The sequence below is a fragment of the Salminus brasiliensis genome, chromosome 10, assembly GCF_030463535.1.
Source record: "Salminus brasiliensis chromosome 10, fSalBra1.hap2, whole genome shotgun sequence".
NCBI lineage: Eukaryota > Metazoa > Chordata > Actinopteri > Characiformes > Bryconidae > Salminus > Salminus brasiliensis.
In genome coordinates, this window is record NC_132887.1 from 22707170 (window position 1) to 22729280 (window position 22111).

Sequence of the window (22111 nt, forward strand, 5' to 3'; positions counted from 1 at the left end):
GACACATTTTTAGGCAAATGTTCCCAAATATTCTCAGGTCATTCACACTTATGCATAGACGTGCACAACATCTTATTAGCCTTTTGTCCAAAAAGAGTATTATGGGGAAAAAAAAGGTTTAGAAGCAAAGCCTATGCTACACATTAGGAAACAAAGATGTGGAGTGCACAGAATAAGGCCTAAGGTACCTCCAAGGCCATGAAGACAAGAGTCATGTAAACAAGTCCATGGGGTGGGGTGTAGGGGTGGGGGGTGAACCTAAGAACGAAGGCCGTTTAAATCTCAGTGAGGGTCAGCTTCACCATGCCCCCGATCTCTTCCATATGGATCTGGAAGGTGTCCTCATTGGAGTAATGCTTGATGATGTTGTCGTCCATGTTCACCAAGATCCTGCCAAGATGATACACCATGGTTAGGCATTCGTTTTCACCTTATAGCAGCATTGGAGGTCAAGTGTTAGCTTTCTGCTTACCCTTTTTTGCACTTCTTGTAGACCTTCCCCAGTTTCTCAAGAGGGACGTCATACTTTTCAGATATCTAAAAAGGAAGAAAGACTGTTTAATCTCTTTTCCTGGACTAGACAGAAAGGAATGATATTCGAGGGCCACATGACACAGATAGAAACTGCTGCTCTTTAAAAAGAAAACATTTGGGTGAGTTATGTGACCCCATGCTGTGACTTAATGGAGCATTTGTAAACCAAATGCAAATGGGTGCACTGCCAACTCATACTACAGGTCATCGGGCTTATTGTAGTGCCTGCCCAACCCCTCCTGCTGTACCCCTGTCAGTCATTCGGCCCATTCCCATAGCTAATGCCGGTGTAATGTGTGTGTAGAATGCCATCCTCTACATAACATACGCACAGACATGCACACCCATCCCCCTCACACCCACAAACAAACGGAGGCATGCCATTCCTCAGGGTTCTGGCCTGTCTGCATGCCATTTTGTTGGCAAGTCCTCGTCTATGACACCTAAAGCCATCTGTGTGGCCTGCTACCTAGATTCCTCCTCATAACAGCCGTAAACAGGCCCAGCACCACAGAAGGGGGAAAGGGTGGCAGTGCCCCCTCTGTTGGCATTGTGTGCCCCTCTCAGCTTTGTGTTCCTGTTTTGTCCTGCAAGGTAGCCTACCCTTCACACTGTGTTCGTGGCAATGACGTAGATTTGCTAGTTGACCAAGCTGTTTGGGCCTTTCAGTAACCTGATATGAGAGATGAGATCAGACAGCTTACGCATGTTCTGTCAACATATTGAAAGCTTGATGTTTAATGGATCTGTTATGAGGGCTAATATTTTTTATATTAACCACTGCCATGCCATGTTGTCATATGCTGGGTTTCACACATTTGAAATCAATTTCCATAAATTGTATTTATGCTTTGTGAAATCTCTCCACAATTTGACTCAATTTGGTATTTTAGGTATCTTTTGGAATGTTGTTGTTAAAAACTGAATATATTCAATAACTGGAAGAGCCCTTCACGCAGTAGTGGAATATGGAGGAAAGCACAAACAATACACTGAGCTGTTTGGGGGGACATGACATTTGGTAATAGCCTGAAATGTTTTATTTATAAATATAAGTCATAAAAAATGAGTGCATATGTTTGTGCTTACTCTTAAATATAACTATTAAATATAATTCACAACAACAACAATAATAATAATAATATAATCGATTCTAACATGAAATAATTTCAGATTGATGATTCATGATGCATGTTTATACCCCTACTACAAATGACTAATAATGGATCTGAGATGTACACTCTCACACACACACACACACACACACACACACACACATATGCTCATCCCAGCCCCAGTGGAGGCCTTGCTAGGACCCTGTCAGTGCAGGCTTGGCCCGCTATGGAGTGAGGAGTTTGTTAGCAGTTTGTGGAGCCATGCTGAGCTCCTAGTGATAGCACGCCTCTCACTGTTCTTTGAGCCTTCTGTGAGTGCAGTGACCTGATTAGACCTTAGCCCCACCAACCCCATGCCAGTGTGCCCCACATGTTGATCAGTGAGGGGTTTCTGAGCACATCACACGTGTCGGTTACACTCCCCTGGCACCTGGCTCGCTCTCTCGCTCTCTCTTCCCGGGAATTGGCTGGAAGACGCTCTGCTGTATTATGATCTGAGCCATGGCTTCAGATAGGCTGTGTAATTACTGAGGAAACGGCAGCAAAGAAGGAATGAGGGATAGAGAAAGAAGGAAAAGTCCGCGCTCACACGTGTTTGTGTGTGGCGGGTGATTTCACAGCAAGGCCACCCACAAAGATTCTGTTCCACGGTCTACTGCTGTACTTATTTGTCTCTCTCTAGTGGTGTGCCCTTACATGACCTATCTGCTGCAGCATGATTTAAAGTCAGATCACGACGCACAGGGGTTCGGAGCATGTTTTCGTATAAAATAACTTCACTGTATGCATTTGTTCTGTTCATAGAGGCATATTAAAGACCTGGGTCACCAACAGGGGGCGGACTATTGAAGCCCTTGCTGCAGATTTTCATTCATATGTGGGATGTGTTTATTGTGTGTTAAGATGGACACAAATAATTAAGCTCCAGTTCTTTAGGAAATGACTCGATTTGATTTGATTATTTGGGTACAATTCAGAATTCATTTTAAAGATAAACTGGAAACAGTGGTGTATTGTCAGTCATATCGTCATTTTTTTTATATTTTCCCACTTTTTCGCTGTTCTCTATATTGGGTCTTAATTAATTTCTTAATAAACTAACCAATATAATCACTATTTCATTAATAACTGCTGTTTTGGACATATAAGGTTTTTGTGTGAAAGCGATGCCATAAAGAATAAAAACAATATATTAAGTTTACTAAATCAATCACTTAAATCACCACTTTCAGGCCATAGTGATGCATATTTATACCTTTACTCATGACTAATAATTATGTGTCTGTGCATAAAGGGAGCGTCTGATATTTATTGTGTATTAAGATGGCCATAACTATACAGATTTTATCAACTGCATTCTGATTGGATGACACTTTTTTCAGCTGAACTGTAGTTCTCAAAAACAACTACCAACAGTGGAATTCCTGACAAGCAGTGAGCCTTTCTGAGTGAAGTACCGTACATGGGTTGGCTTTTTCCTATCAGCTCCCTCACATCGCAGCAAAACAGCAGGTTATAACTGATTGTTTGGCATGTTAGTCAGTAGGTTGTAATTAAAGTAGGTAGCAGTTCTTGGTCATGTTTTTAGATGCAATATGTGACAGATGTGAGAGTATTTATTTGTTTCTGCAGTTGAAATAATGTAGTACTACATATACTATATGCTGTTGCTTCCAACATTTACCAGACCAAGTGGCAGACCAAGTATAGAAGCATGTAATCTATTACCTGTGCCCCTAATATGTATATCAATGGTTTTATTCCATCAGTGGCTTGGTGCTGATTGTTCCCCGGTGGCAGAGGGTAGCGTTGTTTTTAGTTTTGTCTGGAAAGTCTGACAGAGACTGAAGCGAGGGAAGCCTCAGGCTCCTCTGTGTCGCTGTGTAATGATGTGTTAGCTTGTGTTTTGACACCATAAGAGATGAACTCACCGCTTCCACCAGTCCTTTCAGTGTAGGAGTCTTCAGCATGAGGGCATCAAAAACCTCCTCGCTCTCCTTCCGTACATACAGCAAAACTGAGAGGGCCGAAAAAAATGCGGTCAGATGTCGTAAGACACACTTACATAGAAACGCACACACACACACACACACATGCACACACTTCCTCTGGACTTCTCGAAACTGAGGTCAGAGCTACGGGACCCAAAAAGTAAAACAACAAAAACGTTTACCAGCAAAAGTAAAGTCAATGTCATCTATTTTGCTGTGGCCAAGCCTTCATGTGGTTGGGCATTTGATCTGTTCTGGGTGTCCTTGGCCTCAGTGACTCTGCACCTCACATACTGTTCCCCTTCAGTTGGGGACATTGCCCAAACCCACAGACTGACAGCAAATCCCCCACCCTTTTTGTCTTTGACCTAAGACTGCAGGAGAAGTGAGCAGCATTCGAGCCGGCTAGGCTAGAAGGCTCGGCTGGGTAGCACGCAGAAGAGCTGCGGAGCCCAGTGGAGGGTACTAAAGACGGGGATTACACTCTGCTTCCTAAAGCAGAGATTTTGTGTTGGTTTTGGCGCCAGGCCTGGCCAAACACGCACATACACACGCCTGCACATACACACCCACCCCTCAGCCTCTAACTCGAGCCAAGAGGCAAATAAGAGGGCCCGAGAAAAGCCAACACGTGGGGAGACCAGCAGGGCTCCTTTGACCAGCTACTGCTGCTCTTTTATTAAGCGCTAGCTCAAGGACTGTTTGTTGCAATGTTTGCATGCACGGGTGAGGGATCTAAGCAGGCACTCATGTGAATTTCTGAAAAACAACAAATCAAGTTCTTCAAATCCTCATAACAGAAAACCAAACAACCCCTTAGTCCCAGTCCTGGGGACCTTATGCACTGCACATTTTTTGTGAGGTTTCTGATAAAAAAAATATTTGACCTAGCTTGGGAAGGCCTGAATCTACAATTAGTTTTCTAAACATTGTACATACCTAACTAAGAATAAATGGGCTACTGAAATATGAGTATAATGGCGGAATATATACATATTTACATATCGCTGCTGTTCAATTAAAAAACATGTATCTCCATTTTTGTCCGGTTTTTGTTTTCTCCATGAACCCTGTAGGTGCTCTGTACACCATGTATATCATTCTGGAAGAATAGGCCAATAGAAATTATCTAAATTACTTAGAACTCTTATTTTATATACATTTCTGCCTCTTCCTGTAAAGTCAACATTTTAGAGATACATGGTTTTCACTGGACAGAGATAATATAGATTGGCTCACATTCACTCACATTACAGCAGCCCTTTTATCCTTAGTTGGGTATGTACCATGTTTATGAACTAATTTTTAACAATATATATAATATGTAGAATAATATGTAGAATCAGGCCTTCCTCATGTATAATAAGTTAAGCTAGCATCAGCATGCCATTTAAACCTCCAACGTGGGTTACTGTGGGTTACTGTGGGCTGTAGTAGACGTGACTCTTGTTTGCCAAGCTGTAGCTGAAAGCATGCACAATGCTGTTTCACAAAATACCGGGTCCACACACAAAGAGAAACAAGCACATGAGAAGCAGACAGAGGCTATTTAAGGTGACTGAGACACCAGGAAACATCATTCTAATGGGACTGCACCATGGTGACTCCGCAGGTACCGCAACAAACAAAACACACACTTTGGAACGAGTGGTCCTATTAATGTTTGATTTTAATGTAAAATCTCATGAACCTGTCATTAAAAGGATGTTTTAAACTATTTAAAGTTATATTTCCATGTTTATTCAAGTATTTTAAGAACATGATATTATCTTATTATTTAACATAAAATACTCTATATTGTATTATACATCCTTTTTGGTCATTAAAAAACATCTTGTGCTTTCAAATCATTCTGAACACATTTGAATCCAATTTGTTTATTACTACTAAAATGTGTTTGAACCCTATCATATATAACTAGACTGGAATATCATTATAAGTTTTGACATTGATTCCAAAAGTCTGAATAAATGTATATCTGCACTAGCAGTCACACACAAAAGGTTGTCTGTTCAGACCTACAAGTCCAAGCAGACAAGGCTGCAAAAACCCAACACACCTCTCTTTGGTTCATCCACCCGGGCCAACTTATTGGGAGGAGATCCAAACTCCTCCTCTGAGAAGGGTAATCTCTTCATCCCAGAGCTAGAAGGCACAAGAGAGAGGGGAAGAGAGAGAGAGAGAGAGAAAGATTAGGTTGATGAGTGCATTTCTGAGAAAAGCACACCATTAGCCATTGACCCAGCCACTGAAATGGTGCCTCTACTTTTCCTGGTAGTGCTGAGGACTCAGCTAAAGTTGACTTTTGCTCCACAGTGCACATTTTGAACCCTTCCCTTTTTCTCCTCCTTCCAAACCCAGCCAATATTAGCAGCAAGAGAGCAGGAGTGAGAGAAAAAAAGCAAACTTACCCATCTTCGGCATCTTCAGGAGAGAAAGGCTGTGAAGAGAGAAGACAACAAAGGAAGCATTAATAATGTTACACAGCAGGCAGAGGCGACTGCTACATGTTCACTACAACAGCATGCGAACAGTTGGCATGACATGGAATGGCAGACTTTACTTAACGTACAACAAGAGTTCCAGTCTTCTACATTTTATTCATAGATGCCTTACTTGCCACCTGCCAGCAATTAAACAACATTGGAGGAAAAGGTTTTTAAAAGCAGCTTGATAGCGTTGACAATGCTAAACATCAGTATGCTATTTTACCACATGGAGCTAGAGCCAATATACAAATGACTGTTTCCAGACAGTTTTCATTTAAATCAGTCAATCTATCTATCTATCTATCTATCTATCTATCTATCTATTTCTATTTATCTACCTAGTTTAAAGGAACTGTGATCATTTGTAAGGAAAAATGGGACGAAAATGCAATTGTGATTACAATCAACATCCGAGCTCTTTTTGCTGACGTCCTTAAATAAACTGGACTGCTTTACACTCTTTAAAAATAAAAGTGGAACCTTTTGTAAATAGATGTGTGAGTATGAAGAACCTTGACATTGCTGATCTTATCTTTAAAGACTAGCAGTAAAATGCCTCTCCACAATGTCCTTGCTATTGCACCGACACACTGAGCATAAGGTAATAACTACCTTAATAAATGGTCATTTGTAGTGTCACAATATTGGTCCGAGCATTTGAACTTGGTCTAAAGATGAGAAATGTGCCACTTTAGACCACTGTGACAATAACTTCATACATTTCGGTAAGAGTAATATTAAAGAAATATTATTAATAGTAAATATGCAGTATGACCAGAATTCTTATTAGTGATTGGGTTGTTTTTGTTGGTTAGCTACAGGATTGAAGACAAGAGACTTGACATGTCTTTCTCCACCATCCACTGAACAGCCTTAGTGTACACAAGATGCAATAGGAGCACTTCTCCACCTGCTGCTAGGTGACTGAACCCATCCGGGGGTTCAGCAGGGTTGCCATTAGAGCTGCACCAGCCCCCAGAGCTAAAACAAATGTTTTCCTGTGTACGCTAGGACAGCAAACAGACGGGGAGGTTTATTTTTGGCTTCAGCATGATCTGGGGGTCAATGCCACATGATTCAAGCGGAAAACACTGATCCTCTGCCTGCGAGTGTGCAGCCAGGCAAGTGGTTAAGAGTGAAATTCAGGGAAGCCTCTCACCTGTGCTCTAATAGCAGACATGTGACATCAGAAGCAGATGACTCTGAGCAGGGCAATGACAAGGCGCTTGGACTTTATATCGGCCATAGCATAAACTATGGCGCATCACTCCACGCTTTGCAGCTGAGGAGAAAATGCATGCAAACAAGTAGCAAGGGCCTCTCCACTACGCCCTGAGGTTTATGTTAGCAACCATAAAAGCAGCTAAACTATAGCTAGTTATTAGTCGTTGTAATTATTTAGTGCCTGGCTAAAGATTCTTCACCAGAGCTATCAGAGTCCTATCTGATAACAGCCAAAACTGTACCATAAAGAGCTCATTCCATGACATTGAGAGAGCACGCAGATCCCGCGTGCTACCAAAGAACAGCTCTCAGGTCACAGTGACCTGACTGTGCTGTGGGTGTGTTATCTCCAGGGTGAGTTTGCAGGAACTGCTTACATATAAGGCAGCAGCTCACTAGCATAACACTCAGTGAGTAGCAGCATCTGTGGCCAGAGTTCAGTTCACTGCACTTTACTGAACAGAAATTGCATGGTGTTTTATTTTAAGCTCATAATCATATTGCACCACAATATGATACATTTTCACTAAAACAAGGGTAAAAAAGACTGCCAACAATCATTTTGCTTTGTTTTGTGCAGCACAAGTCATTTGTGATAGAATGATAAAATCTGATGGAAAGTTATGCCTGTATGCCTTATCTAGGATTCTCACTATCTATCATCAATATACTATTTACTATCGCAAAATCTGCTCATTATTTAATGATTAGTCAAGCAATCATTTAAATAGACTTAACTAAACAAAAGCAAACACCACTATATGGACAAAAGTATTGGGACAGCTGCTCATTCGCCGTTTCTTGCGAAATCAGGGGTATAAAAAAGAGTGTATTCTGCTTTTGTTGGAGTAACTGTCTCTACTGTCCAGGGATGACTTTCTACCAGATTGTGGAGCACTGCTGTGAGGATTTGATTGCATTCAGCGACAAGAGCATTTGTGAGGTCAGGATGTTGGATAATCACTGCTCCACCAGCTCAACCCTGGCCTTCATACATATCTAGCCCTCGGCTGGCTTTAGACATGGTGCCAAAAGATTCATGCTTATCTGCTTCAGAGTGTCCTATTCTATTGCCAGCACTTCTTTACAGGTTCTATACAATTATTCACTAGTTAAAGATAAACTAAGAAGCCTTTTAATTATCAGTGTGTCATTTTTGTGTGACACACATCCTGCCTTTATCAGAGACTTTTGTATCGGATGGTCGTATTAAACTGTAATTGATTCACAGATCACGCTGTGACACTGCTATTAAAAATGATGTTAATGTTAGTTTTAATGGTCTCACCCAGCTCCAATAAACGAGGTATGTACGAGGTATGTGAATGTTCCTAATGGCTTGGAGAGATGAAGCTGGAATAGAACAGATGCTTAGGCGTTCTGGTGACTTTGGATGACTGGACTGAGTAACAGTGCCGTGTAAGTCAGAGGATGATGCACTGAGACTGACTCAGATGTTGTTCAGTGCTGTGCTGGCCACTTATTTGAAGCAGTAGTAGTGATAAGAAAACGTTGCTGGTACTCACGTGGCGCTGGAAGTTGGCAAAGTGGATGTCTGGAATGAAGAGGACAGGCTGTGTCTCCAGGTCTGTCATCATCTTAAAGGTGGTGATATCACTGCGCTTGGGCAGGAGAGGCACCTTGACGTCCACAACTGAAGAGGAACAAACACACACACATAAATAACTCAAATCAACCTGAAAGTGCAGATGAAACAGATTTTCTCCCACTCTTCTACCAGGGGGTACTCCCTCCAGTAAAAAAGAGAGGGTTACAGAGCTGGTTTTATTTCTAATGAGCCACAATTCTAGAGTAAGGACATGGTGGGAGTGTATTTGCCATGTGGTTTTGGTGGTACTGATTGGTACTGTAATAATGTCAGATATTTATGTCCCTATACTGGTCACATAGATATACATAGATATACTAATACATATATATATATATATATATATATATATATATATACACAGATATCTATGTATTACTTAATACTAAGTACTACTCAGTTCAAATGAGGAAAGAATGCTTAAAGGAATACTCCACCCGAGCCAATAATACGGCTTAATGGGTAAGTTAAAGTTAATGGTAACCAGGTCAGTACATTTGCATATGCACCTGTCCTCTACTGTTTTCATGCAATCAGAATGTGATTATGGAGATGCTTAAGGTCAAACTCACAGCCCAGACTGGTGTTGACATCAGCACATTTGCCCTTCCTGCGCGACTGCTTGCGCTCCTCATCACGGATCTTGCGCTCAGCACCCTTGTCACAGAACACTTTGATCTGGCAGTATGCGCGGTGGATGGGCTTGTTGCTGCGGTTGTTGTAGCTGTAGGTGTCGATCTGCAGGTTGAGGGGAAGACCCTTCACCCCCTTCTGAGAGGAAAAGTCTGTGCTTAAGCAGTTCACGGAGATAAAGATCTGAGGAAAGTGGAGGGAGGGGGAGAAGGAGAGAGGTCAAAAGTGATGCTACACCGATGCATTACGCTGGTGCACTGTCTACAGTAGAGCTTTCCTAGGCGGGGTACTTGGAACCTTTCCATGTTATGTCCATCATTTTTTCATTGAGTATTCCCTAAATATTCAGCTAAAAAACAATGTATGCTATCTCTCACACAGTTCAGAAATGTCCTGGATCACACTTATATTAGGCTGTACCCCAGGGTTCATCGGTTCTGTTCCTGCTCCTCAAACACACCTGATTCAACTCATCAGTTAATTATCAGGTTCTGTAGGTGGTCTGAGCAGGGAAATCACCTGGATGTCAGCCATTCAGAGCCAGAAGCAGTGCTCTGTTGTACACTAGAGGCACTAGAGGCAGTAAAAAAATAATGCATGTCTCCCTCTTTTGGCCCATTTGTGCAATTGCATGTTGCCTGGAATCCTTAAAGCCATGTCTACCTGCTTTGAAAACAGCATGCATCTCAGTTTTGCCATTTGTGACATAATATGAGTCTGGCAGTTCTTTATATAGTTCTTTATATTGTAACAAAATATCATGAATGCAATATAAGTGTTTTTCCTTCTCCTGTAAACGTGTCATTTAGGAGATACAAGGTTTTTGATGTGATGATATTCAGGACACTGTGCTCAACATAATACAAATGAGCATTGTTTGTCTCTTTAACAGGGGTGCACAACTCCAGTCCTGGAGGGTCAGCCTCCAGCAAAGTTTGGTGGTTGGCCTACTTAAACACACCCACTTTGCCTGGTAATTAACTGAGGAGTTGAATTAGGTGTGTTTAAGTAGGGCAACCACCAAACTTGGCTGGAGACCGCCCCCTCTGGAACTGGAGGTGTGTATCCCTGCTCTATAAAGTGTATAATCCTTCTCTTAGGGGCAGTGGTGGCTTAGCAGTTAGAGCTCCAGGCTATTGATGACAGGGACTCGGCAAGCTGCCACTGTTGGGCCCTCTCTCTGCTCTCCGGGGGCTGCAGCAATGGCCGCCCACCGCTCCGGGCACGTGTGCTTACTGTCCACTGTGTGTTTCACCAGTGTGTGTTCACTGCACGGTGATCTTGTGATCTGATCAGGTGTAAATAAGGTTCAGAGTGTAGAGTTCTAGAGGTCAGAGTTCTTCTTTATAACCAGTCGGTTTAATTATGTGTCACTGAATTTAAATACAACTGTGAAAGTGACCCTCACTTCTGCAAAATACAGTTCAAATACAATGAACTCCAGTAACGTATTCATATTGAAATCTAACTGTTCTTTTAACTATCAAATGAACATAAATATTAATATGGGACAATATAAATACTAAAATTAAAGGTAAGTGTGTAAGGTAGAGTACTTAAAGTATTTATGAATATTCTGAGAAGGGGTTTAAAGAACAAAGTCTACAACAGGTGCAGTGAAGTTGCACTGCCTGTTATTTCTAGAGAAGCCACTAGGGGACACAACAGGGATAATTATGGATAATGCAGTCTGTTTCTGTTACTGCCTTGTGCCTGTGGCCCACACAAGTGAGTCACTATTTCAGTGTACAGAACAATCAATAATATTTCATTAATAATCCCTGTCCAATGTGAAGAGCTTTCTGTAGTGTTATCAAATTAGCAAACACACTACAAAATCTCTATACATCTCTCTATCTATCTCTCTCTTTCTCTGACGGTTTGTCTGTGTTGTGCACACACACACACACACACACACACACCGACACAGTAAACAGACAGCACTCCAGAGACTGTGCACACGGATGAGTATCCTATGACCCCATGCATATCTTGTGATCTACATCCTGGATTTTAGCACAACACACAGCACAAGCGGTTTCATTCTGGATATGACTCATATGAACACTTTCTGTATTATCCTACATAAACATGGATCCCGGCAAACACAAATGGTTTGGACTAAAAAAGAAAACTAGGCCACTAACCCCTTCAGCTCCTAGCTCCTGAAAAGAAACTGATCAGTGGAGGCTGATTACGGCCGAAGCCGGGCTGTCACTTTATGACAAGTTGCGACAGACTCGTCTTGACGTACTCGTCGGACGGGATTCCGTAAAAGCTGCCAGCGTCTAAGTTCTGGGTTTCTGCTTCTATCACTTTGTTTCCTCATTCCTGTTTGTGCCGTTTGTATATCACAGGGCTGCGGCTCACCCAAACGTCTCCTTCTTAATGCATCACCTCAGTAACAATAGAGCTGCCAGGTAAAATAGGCTGAGAACTAATTCTCACTAACTACTAAAACCCAGACACACACACATACACAGTTTGTCAGCCACACGATTAGCATCCACCAACAGTATTTTCTGTTTCAAACTCTAGTCTTTCCAAAGGATTTGTCAAACTGAGAATATTCTTCAGGAGAATCGAAATATGAGGTCTGGAAACTCCCCGGTTTGCACTTCCTTGCTATTATTCACTCCCGATCACACGTTTCTTACCTGAAGAAAAAGTGCTCTGGGTTTGTTTTGCCTGAATGACGCCCATTGTTTGACTAATCACAACCTGCCCAGGATTGCGTTGTCTATTTTGAGTATAAATCTCCACCATGGTCCTTCTTTCCTAAAAGGTCAGGCTTATTTAAAGTTGGTCATCTACATGCACGCTAACATGGCTAACAACCTTGAGACCTTTAACGGGGGAAAAGTAAAGCAATGGGATGTAAAAGGGGTGTAAAACCTAAAACCTGCATATCAGTAAACATTTGGACACTGCCTCGAAAAATCTCACTCAATTAAAAGTGGAGGTATGAAGCAAATAATAGATTTGACCAAAAAAAGGATCTACATTCAAACATACATTCAAGGCAGCATTCATAGGGCTACACAAGAAGACCAATGCAAGCTACAATAGTAATAAACCTAAATAAACATTAAAATTGTTATAACACATCAACATAGACATCAACATTGCCATACAAGAGTAGCTTGTATGGCAACTGATACTTGTGGAAATAAGCCTGTTTAAATGTTTATGTAGGTTTATGCCAGTTGTCGAGGGCTTATGTAGGTGTCATGTAGCCTTATGAGTTTAAAGGGTTACCAAAATCAGTAATGGGAGTACAAATGGAAACGTGTTTGAGGACAAATACTCACTTTCAACAATATCTGAGTGAAATACAAGTTTTCTAAAGCTGCTGCCCATACAGCACTGTATGTTCCACATTTACAAGGTCCTTTAAGTAAGACAACCGATTTTACCTTTTTAGCCTCGTTATGAAGGAATTGAGGAAAGTAGTGAAAACGGAGGCTCATGACAGTGCAGAACTTGCAGATTAAATGTGCTCTATTAATGTGTTATTTACTGGACCTTTTATTTCCACGTTAACCAAAAGAGTGATCAAAATGTGCACCAGTCTTACCTTTGCCTCCTCATTCATGTCCCATGTGAAAGAGATAGCGTTGTAGGCAATCTCCTCAATGTTACTGATGGTGTTAAAGCTTTCTTTGTAGTCGGCTGTGAAAAGCGTAAAGATGCTGAGGTTAGAAATAATGGTGGGAGGGAAGATGTAAAGAGAGATGTTTTCCAGGAAAAAAAAAAACGGACATCAAGTAATGCTGTGTGTTTACACATGGAAGCAGAAGAGAAGAAGAACAACTTCAGCTAGACTTAGTGCTGTGACCTATTAATAGATGACAGGTAAAACTGGACTCAACCGGCTCCTCAAGACTCTTTCAGCTACTCTATGGACTGTGAAATTACACTGACCAGCAATGTAAACAGCCAAACTTGTCAAGTCTAAGTTGTGTTCAGATAGGGCCTATCCATCATTGGTGTAACTAGATCCTGAGTAGTGACTACTAGCCATGCTATAGACCACTTAGGCCTATATCTAAGTTCCCAAAACATGTATGTAAATTGATAAGTGAGTGAAGTTCACCCCAACGAAGTTGGAGATATCCTCACTGAGCGAAAGAAGCAACACAGCCTTCGCTTATGTTGTCTTCTGACCTTTGTTGTCTGTTGAGCGTTTAGACTCATCGCAGCCTCTCTCTTTTTCCAGGTATGGTTAGGTCGTTTGCCTTGTCCCCACCTGCCGCCCCCATTGAGTTCGGTTTGTGGATGGTAAACAAATAGGATCATTAAGCTCTACCTCCACATCCCCCCTCACCCAGCCATTTCCATTGTAGCATGACTGTCCTCTTTGATCTGTCAAGGGTTTGGTTCAGTACAGGGGCTAATTGACAGAAATCACCTAATAGCCCCACTTTGTGGGGTAGTAACTATTTGCATCCGTGTTCGTAAAACCAGCCATTTCTCTTATTAATGAACCAAAACTAGAATCACGTAGATGAAAGTTTTACATTAGAGAATGTTACAGTGAAAGAATGACAACAGAAGTGTTTGTGAATGGAGAATGGACGTCTGGCTGTGATGTGGTTTACTGATTCTGACTTTCTTGTTTCTTGTTTCATGTTGATGAAGGCAACAGAAGAAACAAGTGGGTTTAGAGAACATTTGAAACTCCTTACCAATGTCAATGCACCTCTGTTTGGCTGTGTGTTGCCTGGAGTGCCAGTACTTCCAATGCTTAAGCTGATCGTCCCTGCATTTCTCTTCTCCAAACACTACCATCACAACGCTCTGTGAAAACACAGCAGGCAATGACATAATACAACTAAAAGTTTGTGGACACCTGCTCATCCTATGTTTCTCCCAAAATCAAAAGTTTTAAAAAGATTTAATGGTGGATTTGATTGATTTCAGCCACAAAAGCATTGGCGAGATCAAGTACCAATATCTGAGTGACAGCTCTGGATCTAAACTGTCAACCTAGACAACATAGTTCTACTGCTCCACAGCTTTGCATTATAGATTATATAAGTTGTCTGTGCAGCTGAATAATATGTCCACAAACGTTTGGAAATATAGTGAATTATGCAGCACCACACACATACATGCACTAACACTCCACTTACCCTGACTTTGCAAATGGGATGATGCATGACCTTGCTGTTGTCAGTCTCCTTTAGAGTGATGGGGTAAAACTGGCCCTTATTGAGGTACGTCATGGTGCCATCGCCTGACTTCTGCCGGAGGGACTTTGAGGCTTCCAGTGTGTATTCGAAATTGTTACTGTGAAGCAAACACAGAAACAGCTCTCCTGTGACACTGAGTTATACCGGTCCCTATCAATATATCACTTTAGCACTTTCCACTTTGTTTGCAGCTATATGGAAATGGTCTTGTTCATGTGTGCTAGAGGTTTACATTCATTTGCTTGTAGGCTTTATCCATAACACTCCAACGGCTCTGTCTGATCAGCTGACATAATCCATTCACTCCCCGGAGGGCTGCCCTCAAGTGAGGTGTCTCTCTGGAGTCTAATGTGTGGCAGCTTACCCTGACACGGTGTCGAACGCGGCATACTCCTCCTGCGCCATAGAGGCCATCCGTAACTGGAGATCCCCTGGGAACGAGAACACCTGCAAAGCACAAAAGGGCGGGCGAGAGGACCCGGCATGAGTGCAAACAGCCACGCCGTGGCCATGCTTCTAGCCAGCCATAGAGCAGAGCTGTAGGACAAACAAACAAAAAAAGCTCTCCCCCACTCCCTGTGTGTGCAGGGTTTTGTTGGGGCTTTCTAAAGTAATCCCCCCGCCAATCTAGGTTTAATACAGAAAGGGACAGAGAGAGAGAGCCAGAGAGAAAGAAAAAGAGAGAGAGAAGGTCCTGGCTATTGTTCAGGAGAAAAATACAGCACTTTATTGTGCCAGCGACACAATGGCATAATGACATGCTAGCCGCAATTCTGGCTACGTTCAAATAACATTATGAGCAGCGCACCACCCCGCTCTGGAGTCTCCTGTAAATGTGATATCATATGAGGGTGGGAGACAGGGGCACGCTGAGTGTGAGAAAAGAAAACATAAAGAGGAATAAGGGGATAGGTCAGCTCCATGGCCTACCTCTTGAGAGCCGTCCTTAAAGGTTTCTGGAAAGGTGGAATCGGGGGTGCGAGGCTGAGTGTTGGGACTGAACTGGCTGTGAGCAAGCTGTCGGTCAAAAACCACCGAATGGTTGTCTGGCTCTGAACAGTGCGGGTTGGGTACAGTGACGGAGAAACCATGCGACGGCACTTCCGTCTTGACCGGGTAGTTGGGCACAGCAGCGATGGACACTGTGACAGTGGTGTCAGGTGATGGGAAGAGTGCCCTCTTATCCTGCACCACTGAATGGTTTCCTGGATGGCTCCCTGGAAGCACAATGCTCCCAGGAAGGACGACCCCCTTTACCACCTGGATCCTGTTCTCAGCCGACGCCATGGATGTCTCGGGGAGCGGAGCCATCATATTCCTGCTGAATATCAACACAGACGTCAGACAACAGGAACAACAGAACTGGCCAAAAATACAGCTTTGAAGAAGACGTCACCTTTTGTTGAGATCCACATCAGAGCCAAGGATGTCGGCCTTCGGCTGGGATATTGTCCTCTTTTCCCGTGGCACCTGGGGAAGGCAAACACAGCCTCTGTCAACCCTGTTATATAATACGGTGGGCATACAGTGCATTGGGTGGCCTAGTTACTAAATCAGAAAGCTGCCTTTCAAAGCTTTCAGTGGAAAGTACGGTTTGAGTTTATGGTTTTAATCAATGATCAAATTCATGATGATGAAATACTGGTCAATAAATATGAGTTATTAACCATAAAATTTGGGCTGGTTTTATATTTGGTGTTTTGCTACTTTGTCTTGCTAAAAATTAAACATGAAGCCATAGGTGGCAAAACAAATCCCCACTAACTGCTTACTTAGTGCTTACATAGTGGCCACTGATTCAGCCCTCAGTTCACCTGACACATTTCAGTATTTGACTATTTCAGCTGTATTGTGATCAATTTTCTGACAGGCGGATACACAGAAGTTATCTCCAAGAGTCCTCATACATTCAGTATAGGCCCAGGTCTCATACCTTGTAATAGTCATACAGCAGGCCCAGAGCGGCCGCACTGTCTTCATCTCCATTGATGCTCATCATGGCCTTTGTGGCTGCGGTGAGAGGGTTCTCCAGAAAGGACTTCCAGGCTTCGTCCTCACTGGTGAAGGCCCGCCGCTGGCTATACGCTGGATCATTCTGTAGCACCAGCACCGCCCGTTTACTGTTAGGAATAGAGAGGTGCAAATGAGCCAGAGAAGCAGCAGTAGTGGATATCTGTAAATGTGTGTACCAATAGAGACATGTGTAGGAATTAGGAGCTCAAGAGGAGCCAATCAGAAGTCCCAGGTGAAATGTGGACGCTGAAAGAACCAAAGCCTTGGTGTTGTACTGGATTACGGTGAAAAACTAAAAAAATGACACATGAACATTTATTGTTGTGTAAAAAGGCAGTCAAAGGCCTTCTTTATCCTGCTGCTCTACCACAAAACCGAATGTGGAATAAATCTCAGCAGCTTCCTGTCTGACAAGATGCTCTACTGGCTCTTCCAGTAAGACGAAAAAAGATCACAGTCACTCATTGGTTGGCTGTCAGGTGTCTTGATGGAGTGATCTGTCTTGACATTCCACAAACTTTTCGCTGCTGCTTTGCGTCAAAGCCCTGGTGTATTTTTAAAAACTGTCATTGCCCCATTCCAGCCTCCTCCACCTCCTTCTCCTCCTCCTCCTCCTCCTCATCGTCACCATGTTAGGAGTACAGGAGTTGTAAAAAAGGTGACCGGAGGTGATCATCACCCTCAAACTGAGATCTAGGCTATATCCCCCAAGTTAATTCTACTCCGTACAGGGGAAGGTTTTTTTTTTTTTTTTTTTACACATTTTCACAATGAAGAAAACATTTGCAACAACTATGATTTTAGGTCAACAACTAAAGAGTTTTTTTTTACATTTTAACACATAATATTGGTGATATTACTGGCATCAAATCTAATCTTTTTTTTTTTTTTTTTGTGAATGGATCAGTCCACAATCACTCAAACATGGTACAGGGAGTAAAATCACATGACTAGATAGAGTTATAAAGGAACACTTGCACTACACAGGGCTGCAAACTGTAGTGCTGTTCCTAGGGGCTTTTAACGCTGCTGTTTGTGCACCTTCAGGTAAATCTTCTGGTAAAGTGCCACGTACTGTAATGCTGTCTTCAGTGTCAATCATCCAACTCTCTTACAGGGACCGACACTCTTACACCGACTGTCATCCCTCACCACGGTAACAACTGAACCGCTGTGTTGGAGATGATTGCCCGCTCTTTAAAGGCTGGATTGTATGTTATTGTGTTGAATGACTGGTCTCCATTCACGCCGGAGTTATAATCCGGGTTTCCAACGCCGAGTTGCTATGACGAAAAACGTCGCGTCCATATAGGTAAAAGCAAACGGATTAGGGGAAATCTGATCACTAATTGTGCTATTCTTTAACTTTCTGTTTGATTTTAACCCCTGCAACCCGATAGATCCGTTATCCTGGGACAATGCGCCCTGAATGGACACGCAACCCCGCTACTAAAACAAGAGGGGCGACCAAGCGCGAAATTTGTAATGATGAGGCGAAAACTGCATCCTGACCAAATCCAAGAGGGAGAAAATAGTTGCTGCTGGATTTGTAGGTAAAGTGTAGGATTACCCAGCGGCCTGGACCGCGAGCTTGTGCCTGAATTGCCCGTCGACGCTGAGCGTTTACAGTACGGCTGTCAAGCGAAGCTCCAGGCGCTGTTTGTGTGTGACAGGTGAGCTCCTCGGCGAGTCTTCGGCTCGTTCTTGTATTAAAAGGACTTAGTGGGTTTTTAAGTGACCTTAAAAAAAGTCCTTCAGCCGTCCGACTGTGTTTATATGTACGATTTAAACAACGTACAAAAGGGCTTAAACACACTGTGTCCGCGGCACGAAACAGGCAACGCCTAGCAGGTGTACAATTTCACTGGAGTCAGCCTCCTCGTCTTTGCCCAGAAAATCAAATGCATAGACTGACGATACGTTAAAAAATGAATAATAATAATAATAATAAAAAGCCTTAATGTTGGTCGCCGGTTAACTCCAGTCAGTCTCCAGCTTCTCCAAAGACTTGAGGAGATGTAGACCCATTAAATGTCATGACTTGGGCTCGGGCTCGGGCTCAGGCTCGGGCTCGGGCTCGGGCTCGGACGGGCTACACCGTGTCCATCCACTCCATTAGTCAACACTAAATCCATGAGACAACACAAACCGACTGAAAAGCAGACATGTTTAGACTGAAACCCAGCTCAGCTCAGCTCAGCTCTTCTTTATAATAACAAAAATAAAAAGAACAGCCGTGATAATATTCTTTATCTAGCGTTCCTGCACGAAGGCGCGCGCGCGCGCACGCGCGCACTCGGCGCATGACCGAGCTAGCTCGCGCAACAGGTGCAGGTACACCTGTAAACGGCACAGGCGAGAAAAGGCGAACAGCTACAGCTACGCTGGCTAAACGACCACCGCGCGCCTTCACAGCCCCGAAAGAGCTCCTGTGCCTCTAGTCTCGCAGCGACTCCAAAGGTTTCTTCAAAATCACTTGAAGACCTGCACGCTGCCCTCAGAGCGCGCGCTGTATCTCCACAGTGGACCTCGGCTCTTAGTGACTGTAGACACTTACTTGTCATGCTCCTGTGACATCTCGCTCGGTCGGACTGGACTTTCTAGTTGGTACTGTAAATCCGACCCGTCTTCTTCTCAGGAGAAGCGAGGGAATGAGGGCTGCTCTGAGCTGCGTGTGCGCGAGAACGGGTTTTGTTGGCTTTTCTTGCTTTTTGGGATTTACTCAAAATTTGGGGCCGGTTTTACCTGTGACTGGCCGTGGGATTGGGTTTCACGGGAGGGCGGGGCCTCATCTGCAACCAACTTGTGATTGGTTAACAAGGTTCTAGAAACCACGTAAACACAAAAGACGAGGGCCAATGGGGTGGCAGGAGCGATTCTAGCGGGATTTTAGTGAATTTGGTCTGTCTGTGATTCTCTGCTTTTTTTTTTTAAGATAATAATTACTAAAATATATTTTTTTATATTTAAAGTTATAACACACTACAGCTCAGCAGCATTGATGATGATGTAAATGATTGCTTTCGTTTCACTGTAGTTAAATAAAAAAAATAATAAACCGACTGTTACCATATTAGGTAACTTCAGTAAATTTAGTATATTCAGAATGCCTCATATTTAAAATGCAATAATTAAATCTCAAGGCAAATAACACACCAAAAATCATATACATTATATATATATATATATATATATATATATATATATATATATATATATATATATATATATATATATATATAATCATCCAGTATTTCATTCTACACTGTACAAAACATAACACCAGTTAAACATATGGCAAGTGATTTTGTAGAGCAGTGTACTTTGTGTAGATCTGGTGTTTTTTTTAATTAGAAATCAAAACCTACATAGAGAAGATTAACTATTTACTTTTGAGTAAAGTTCTAGTACATTATTTGTACTCCCATTCAGATAAACAGGAGACGGTGATCTTTAAGGATTTAACATAAGGCATGTGGGCATATGTTGTATCAGTTCCAGTGTGCGTGATAAAGGATAATGTCATTTATCCTATAGGGGTATCTCCACACACTTATAATTGTGGCATGTATAGCATGAACAAATGTACCAATTCTTACACAGTATAAAAATGCCCAAAATGTCCCATGTTGTACTACTGTAATAATTGGTACGTGTCAGGACTATCACTTGTATTTACCCCAATTTAAAGGACATTTATTCTCTGTGTTGCTTTATTCTACACCCCAAACAATAAGCACTTTACCTTAAAGTTAGCTCATTTCTGATGAACATTTAATGTTAAAACCCATATTTGTGACAGTAGGTTCAAATTAGAGGCCGTGACGTGAGATCAGATGTGTTCAGATGTGTTAAGATTGACAAATCAGAAAGCCTTTCCTGTCTGTGAACGAGTTTCACGTTTCTGCCGCTCGTTCATTGCATATGAAAGGGGAAGTCACTTTCTGTTGAAACCGCAATCTAAAGAGGGGCTATTATATGTTGGGGATGGGAGGGGATAAGTCCTTAATGACGCCCAGTTTCCCTCAGAACTGCGACCTCAAGTAATTCCAGTATGTTTATTGTGTGGAACCATAACAGCACACATCACATTCAACGCTGATAAATCAGAGTAATCACATTTTTGGGCCCATGCATGGACTTCACCTTGAGAGTCATCGCCATTAAAGTCATCGCCATTTAACTCAAGAGAGTCGAAGCCGTTAAAGAAAAGTGTGAAGTATCTGTTGTTCACAGTGAGGAGTGAAAGTAGGTTTGCATAATAGGACAAATCCACCATTTACCAGTAGTGCAAAATACTGGCTACACTGACAAAAGGGAATTCTGAATTTACACATGTTAAAAGCCGACATGTTGTCTCTGTCAATGCAAAAACCTTCATTTCAGAATCTCAATTTATGCTGTTTTCACTTCATGGTTTAATGTTTTCTTTTCATATGGAACTTATTTCATGAAAAATAGAAATGGGGAAAAAATGGAAAATGGAATAAAACTCAATTGATTTCAATAAAGTTTAAGTTTTACATGTAAAATTGCCATTTTGGGCTTATAATGTTCATATTAGGTTGTTTTCCAGCTACAATATGCATACTTTATATATATATAAAACAATATATAAAACACTAACTGATAGATTGGAGAAATGTTACAGTTACAGAGATATTACATTCTAATATTAACTTTCAACAGACACAATATTGTTTTTATTATGTACTGAGATGTAATGTGATCAATCAAACTTATTCAATATGAAACTGAACACAACTAAAAAGAACACATGAAAATGATATTTTGTACAAACTGTTGTCAAGTACAGTAATGATGAATGAATACATCAAGAGAAATGAAAAACAGCTGCACTGCAAATGCAAGCACATGTAATCTGTAACTTTCCACAACAACTACATGCAGGTTGAAGTGTATTTCAGTCATGATGAAGAGTATGACAAGAACAGAAGGCATTAGTACACTTTCAGTTTCCCAGGTGGTTTGGTCCATTCATTGTGAAATTTTTTTTTGTTTAATTGGGATTTTAGGTTTTTAATTACAACATGTAATTATGAAGCTGTAATTCTAAGAGATAGTAAAGAAACACCTTTTTTGAGTAAGTCTTTGAATTAAAGGGTCTAAACATGCAGAAAAATGTAAAAGAAAAAAAGTAAAGGTCTGTCAATATTTACTTTAAAACAACCACCTAATGTTATGTTTGTAGTTAACTGGATTAAAGCACAAGCAACAAAAGTTGAAACAAGCAAACGTAGTCTAAATCACCAACAATGTTTGTATCCTAAACATACATTTGCAGCCA

The 22111-nt window shown here is 41.9% G+C and overlaps 1 protein-coding gene across 2 annotated transcripts; it reads right to left on the bottom strand.

Moving 5' to 3' along the window:
• Positions 1-130: 130 nt before the first annotated feature.
• Positions 131-19448, bottom strand: grhl1 (grainyhead-like transcription factor 1). Of its 2 annotated transcripts, XM_072690485.1 has the most exons (17): positions 19361-19448; positions 16724-16910; positions 16187-16260; positions 15721-16108; positions 15155-15237; positions 14731-14887; positions 14284-14395; positions 13173-13267; positions 9568-9778; positions 8880-9007; positions 8794-8798; positions 7331-7354; positions 5971-5985; positions 5700-5785; positions 3581-3666; positions 473-537; positions 131-390 (listed from the first exon to the last, which is right to left on the bottom strand). In XM_072690485.1, exons 1-17 carry the CDS (start codon positions 19378-19380, stop codon positions 276-278), a joined length of 1851 nt encoding a protein of 616 aa, XP_072546586.1. In that variant the 5' UTR covers positions 19381-19448; the 3' UTR covers positions 131-275. The 2 variants fall into 2 exon arrangements, with proteins under 2 accessions (XP_072546586.1, XP_072546585.1); XM_072690484.1 differs by lacking the exons at positions 5971-5985; positions 7331-7354; positions 8794-8798 and adding an exon at positions 6052-6080.
• Between the last annotated feature and the right edge of the window lie 2663 nt (positions 19449-22111).